This window comes from Rhinichthys klamathensis, unplaced genomic scaffold (assembly GCF_029890125.1).
Source record: "Rhinichthys klamathensis goyatoka isolate OS25496 unplaced genomic scaffold, OSU_Roscu_1.1 h1tg000401l_1, whole genome shotgun sequence".
NCBI classification, from domain to species: Eukaryota; Metazoa; Chordata; class Actinopteri; order Cypriniformes; family Leuciscidae; genus Rhinichthys; species Rhinichthys klamathensis.
In genome coordinates this window covers 1216213-1222792 of record NW_026606902.1, presented here as the reverse complement: position 1 = coordinate 1222792, position 6580 = coordinate 1216213, and the positions used below count along the sequence as shown (strand labels likewise).

The 6580-nt window shown below is 39.3% G+C and overlaps 1 protein-coding gene across 2 annotated transcripts in view; it reads left to right on the top strand.

The window, feature by feature from the left end:
* Positions 1-696: 696 nt before the first annotated feature.
* rapgefl1 (Rap guanine nucleotide exchange factor (GEF)-like 1) overlaps positions 697-6580 on the top strand; it is a 44703-nt gene continuing 38819 nt past the window's right edge. Inside the window, exon 1 of one of the 2 annotated variants that reach the window (XM_056234591.1) lies at positions 697-754. Coding sequence is in view for 1 of the 2 variants with exons in the window: in XM_056234590.1 (XP_056090565.1) it covers positions 6048-6429 (382 nt within the window). In the remaining variant the exon portion in view is untranslated. Of the gene's footprint in view, positions 755-5347; positions 6430-6580 lie in introns of those variants that run through there. The other variant, XM_056234590.1, reaches the window with a different exon arrangement.

Genomic DNA, 6580 nt, shown 5'->3' with positions numbered 1-6580 from the left:
AGCACAATCGGAGTCAGTTATGTTAAATCATATCCTAGCTCTTCCCAGCTTTATAATGGCATTGAATAGTGCCCGAGTTTTTGAAGCTCCAAAAGAGAGTCGAGTTCTGGTGGAAAGGTGACCTGACGACGTATTCAAAAACTCGGGCACTATCCATTGCCATAACAGAGCTGGGAAGAACCAGGATATTTTTTAAATATAACTCTGATTGTGTTTGGCTGAAAGAAGAAAGTCATATACACCTATGGCTTGAGGGTTAGTAAATTATGGGATAATTTCTATTTTAAGGGTTGCACTTTATTTTAGTTTGTGCACTTACTATGTGCACTTACAGTGTACTTACCTAAGAAAGTACTGGTTAATATAAGGTAACTACATGGGTTAAGTTTGGTACCTAGATATTTACCTTGTAATTACTATAATAAGTACATAGTATGTACATCGAGAACAGGACTGTAAAATAAAGTGAAACTTTATTGAAGTTTATCCCAGCATTTGGCAACCCAATTGCTTTTCTGTTTTCCAAATATTTCTCCAATTCAAAAGAGTTGTTAAGATAAGTCAATAAGCCTATAGTAGCTACATTAAGACAGCATATCATGCTTCCGAATTGATGCCAAGCTATATGATGTGAAGCCTGAGGATCACAGTGAAATAATAGCCCCATAAAAGTGTGTTTTTGAAAATGTTCTTCAGGGGGCACATTACCATCTTAATCTGCCAGACTGACTGGGAGGAGGGCATCTGCGCTGGGGTAAGACAAACGGCTCTCCTCATTCAATTATGTTTTTGGATGTGTACCGGGATAAGAAGGGGGTTTTTGTATATCATAGTGCTTAAAAGTGGGTCTGTTGAATGAGTTAAAGATAATCTCCTTACGCACAAATTGTACACACACACACACACACACACACACACACACACACACACACACACACACACACACACACACACACACACACACACACACACACACACACACACACACACACACACACACACACAATAATCCTGCACTCTAGAGGCCTAGAACATTTTCTTAGTTTCTGTGTGTGTATGTGTATGAAAGAGTGAGTGTGTTTCCACATGAAAGGCTTCTGTCTAGATTTAAAGGGGTTCCCAGTTTAGTAAAGTGTTGGACATGATGGATCTATTGTTTATTGTGAAAATAAAAGGCTCTGTCTTAGTATTCTGACTAAGGACATTGGCGTTTTGTTGTGTTTATTCGCCCGTACAATGCATTACAATCCTTTTCACGAAGGAGAATGACAACATAGCGAGCGTGTGTACTTGAGCTTGTGTGTTTGCGTGGTGTACGATAACGATAACGCATGTCATAAGGATGGCGTTGTGTCAGCAGGGAGGGGGGATGGGGGGATGTATTTAATGAGTCATCGCAGATGTGAGCTCTGTTCTCCTCACTCCAGGGCAAGTGCGTTAGGCTCCTGAGGTCATCCATCATCTGAGTGAGTGTGTGTGTGGGCGGGTGGGTGTATTTATTCATATGAGGGCTGGTGGGCTCCATTGCCAGGCAAACATATTAGAGAATCATGTTCATTACAATGACAAATCTGCTTATGGAATTACCATGGTAATGGCTTCTTTCGCTTTTGTGGAAATACTGCTGTTTTTGTTGGATTTCTAGGAGGAAACTAATAAAAACATGCAGACACAAAAGGTTTTATGAGTAGGGCTATACAAATTGTAACTCTATATTGGCCAATTGCAACCATTTTCTTTTTTATTATTATAATTTTTTAGCATAAATCTGAAAACACTGATATTTGAAGCTGATAATATTAGGACTTATTTCACCAGGTTCAAACAGAACTTTTTGCCAGGTTTCAAAAGTGCTAAAGAGTTATTATAAGTTTTTACATTATGTTCTGGTGAACTTTACAGAAATAAGCTATAAGCTGTAAGCTTACACAGACACACACACACACACACTCTCTTGCTTTTTTCTCTCTATTATACACAATACTGTATATATAATTTGTAAATTTGAATTGTATTTTATTTTTATTATATTTTAAATATAATATTAAATGTGTTCTATTTTGTACTTTTTAAAGATCAGACTTTTAATATAGTATACAAGTGTGTATGCTTAAAAATAGATTTGTGTGTTTATTTGTGTCTATATACAGTGTATATATATACATATTTATTACATTTGTTTTCAATATACTATATCATATCAAATATATCTTACAAATATATATATATATATATATATGTATATACTATACTTCAGCTTCAGCCGAAACATTATATAAAACATTAAATAAATATATACAATATAATCAGTTATCACTCACAAGTATCGACCAATGTTTCTGTTTCGACCAACGATACAGTCCTCATTGTATCGACCAATGTTTCTATGTCTGTACATTCCTAATTTTGACATTCATTTATGTCATTCCCAGTTGCAGGACCTCATCTGGCTTCAGATGGATTTATTTATGGGTTCATTACCCCTTAAATTCTCTTGTTGAGAGAGCAGAAAACATTATGCAGCCATTTACAGCAGTTTGATGGCAAGTCTAATGGTGTTATGGGGGTTCTTGTGATGAAGTCACAGACTGCATGTTGACATCATGTCAGTCATCTTCAGAGAAGGTCATATGACTAAATGGTATGACAAACACTTGACTATGTCATTCTGTTGACACACACACACACACACACACACACACACACACATCCACATCTGACCACGGCCCTAATGCATGGCTATTCAAGGGACCACAGAAACCACAGAGGTGGATGTGGGATATAAAGAGGAACGACCTGCCGTGAGATAAACGGGGGAAGCCACTAAGTTTATAACGGTGGAGTGTGTTCCGTGACCAGCGGATGACTGCAGTGGTTCACCCCATGTGTGATTTCCACCTCTCTGCAGCATGGTTTCACTCTCATTTCCATGGTGACAACGAGGACCTCTACTGACGCAGAGCTAAATTTATACGTTTTCCCGCCTGCAGTTTTGAGCTTGCAGACATGGCTAAGTGAAGTCACACACACAATGCTCAAAATTCAACAGGATCATGTAGGATGTATCTGAGGTGCATTACACCCAGCCTAACTTGAACATGTTTTCTTTGTGTGATGTCACAGAGGGCGGAAATTCCCATTCTGAGGTTTTGCTGTACAGACATCACATATGATGTGCGGAAGAAGCTCTAACCACAGCTGAATGAGTTCATCTTATCAGGCAGATGATTCCCTCTTCTGTTGATCAGGGACCATTTCCACAATAGAAAAAAATAAATGCAGATACTGTATATGCTTTTGTAGATATTACTGCTGTACAACATAATAGTGTTCTTCATATAGAAAAAGTTCTATATAGAACCTTAAATGCTACCAGGCGCTTCATATATTGAACCTTTTAAGGTTTCCCATCATGGGATAATTTTATGGATTTAGTTTAAATTAAAAAAACAAAACAAAAAAACCCTGTTATACATGAAAGCATTATGCAATAATTTAAGACATTTCTGCCAATTTAGAACCTTTATGGCATATAGGGTTCTTTAAAATTGAGTCAAGAACCCTAGAGTTCTATATAGAACCCATTAAACCTTTTTACTGCCTAGCATAAAAACGAGTTTTATGCAATATTTTATTTGTTTTGTGAGTTTTATTAAAGAAAGTAAGGTCATAATAGTTTGATGTGTTTTATAAACCAGTAGACCTCATTAATTTTTCAAGCATTTTACTTTTAAGCAAATTAATTGGTATCTATTCCCATGTTTTACAATGATTCTCTATTCAATTAAGTGCCCAGCATAGTGCGGTCACCGATGGTCACCGGATCCCATATTTACCCCTCATAGGTGTCTTGGGATACTGTTTCCTGACAGACGTTTGAACAAGACACCATGTATGGCCTGCCAAACGTAACTTAATACCGATAATGAAGTTGCTTACTCTATTGGCTCACAACTATAAGCTACTCGTACCTCGACCAAGCAGGCCTGCCTGAGGTCTGATGGTCTCGGCATGTGTCTACTAATAAGTGCCTTTGATGAAGAAGACACTTAAATGCAGTGTGTGTGTTCATGAAGTGGTTGTGAAAGAGATAAGTCCTTTTGTGCTTTCCAGCTGGGCAATCTGAAACCATACAGCTGGCTAACTGTAGACCTTACGGAGAACAAGACACATGCCAAATGTAATTGATACAGCACAGAACTTTAGTCTTAGAGTCAGGTTCTTCATTAATGAATGTCGCTGCTCTTATCTTTATGCTTTAAAAGATAGACAAAAGTCCATGTAAAATAGATGTTCTTTTTTTATTTTACTTTGCCCTGTTCTTATTGTGTTCACATTATTTACACTATTTCTACTGTAATAGAGTAAATGGAAACACAAAATAAATGTAATGTTCTTTGTCATTCCTTACAAAAATGTCACTTAAAAATAAAGGTTCTAAAAAGAAGTTTCTGCAGTGCCATAGAAGAACCATTGTGGGTTCTCCAAAGAACCTTTCAGCCAACAGTTCTTAAAAGAACTTCTTCTTCTTTTTTGCTTAGTGTGAATAATAATTTGATAATCTGAAGGATCTTTTTTCCACTATAAGGAACCTTTTGCAATGGAAAAGTATTCCATGGATGTTAAAGGTTCTTCATGGAACCATGAATGCTAGTAAGAGTAGGCTATAGAAGTTTAAATACCATATAGAATTAGTCACCAATACCATAAGAAAGTTTTATGTATTCATATATTGATTTCCTTTGTAATCATTTATTACAATATTTAAAATTTAACAAGTGCTGGAATTCAATTAAAAACAAAACAAAAAAAAACCTAAGTTTGATTATCACAAAAAAATCACAAAAATTAATGAAAAATGTACTTTACATTAATTTGAACCGTTTAGAAGTAGGATACATTTTAACATTCAAATATCCGAATATTATATCAAACGTTGAAACACATAGCACAAACATGGTGGTATTGTACCAATTGCCACGTGCACACTGAATGAACAGATTCAATATTTCGATACCACGTAAATGTTACATTTTGGCGTGCATGATTAGGAAAAAATGTAAAAGCCTATCCAAATGTTCAGCCTTTGACGCACACGTGGGTTCTTCAGCGTTAATATATGAGCTTGTGACAGCAATTGCTGCGATTCAAAGCAATTGAGCAATATCTCTTCACACCACCAATAACACGCACTCAGCTGCAGAGAAGGCGGGTGGAGAGAGAGAGAGAGAGAGAGAGAGAGAGAGAGAGAGAGAGAGAGAGAGAGAGAGAGAGAGAGAGAGAGAGAGAGAGAGAGAGAGAAAGAGAGAAAGAGAGAGAGAGAGAGAGAGAGAGAGAGGGTGTGTAGTCTCCTGTACTGTACGTGAGAGCGACGGAGCGCAGTATTTGTGCGGACTCAGAGACGCAGAGACATTCGGTACCGTGAGAGAAAAATAAATACGGATATACCACCGAACCAGTCAGGGATCTACAGACACGGAATAATCTTCAGTATCGAGTCGGCTGTCTCGCCTGCGACGAAAGCCCGTTTCCCTCAGACCTGCTGCGGTAAACGATTCAATTGGTCCAGCATCTTGGCAGAGACTGATTTATGCATTATTAAGTGCTACCTGCTCCTATTTTCATTTTTGTGTCTGAGTATTCGTCTAATTGACTCATCGATCTAGGCTTCATTGACAGTGGCAATGACAGTAGCCTACATAGCCTTCTTCTCGTTCTCGAGCTGAAGGACTGCAGTGCAGGACGGGTTTCCCTGGGATACGTTTGGATTTTCTTTGAATTATTATTATTCTGAGGGTAGCCTAGTAAGGACTCGATCATCTGCATACACTTGTGTAAAAGGAACATTGAAAATGGCCGTATTTAATTCTTGACACCTTAACGCAGCGAGGAAGATATTCTTCAGGCATTTTCCAATCAGAGTTGGGTTCCAGCATTATCCAGCTATGATGTAGCCTACACGCGCACGTCTACGGTTATCATCAGTATTCATTATCGAGTGTTAATTAGAATCAAACCAGGGCCTTCTTGTGATTTCTGTCATCAAAATGCCGGCTGGAATGAAGCCTCTTGAAAAATTCTTGAAGAAGCAGACCAATGCACTCACTCGGGCGGGTGGTTTTGGGGAGAAGGCCACCGGCACAGGGGCATCCAGGCGGCGGGCCAGCCTGTCCCGTGTGGTGCCGTTCTTCAGGGAGACATCTCCCGAAAGCGGCCCGGCGAGAGAGGTGTTCAGCCCGGAGACCGAAGAAGCGCCGTGCTGGCCATCCGCCACTGCGGACATCAGGAGCCCGTCGCTGTCCAGTGATGAGCAGAGCTCAGAGGCGAGCCTGGACACGAACTGGACCCCGCTCCCCGCGGACACTCCGGACAATCTAGCGCTGGCGCTGCTGGATAGTGTGGCGGGAAAGCGGTACGGCAACTGCACAGGTGAGATGAGTCCCTTTTCCCACTGTCCATGCTCCACTGACAGATATTGGTGGATCTTTGAAGAGCAGGTTGTTTACAACTATGATGACCGTTTATGCATGCACGCATGTGTTGTTGTGTTAGCCTACAATACATAATCGTTCTAGGCTTG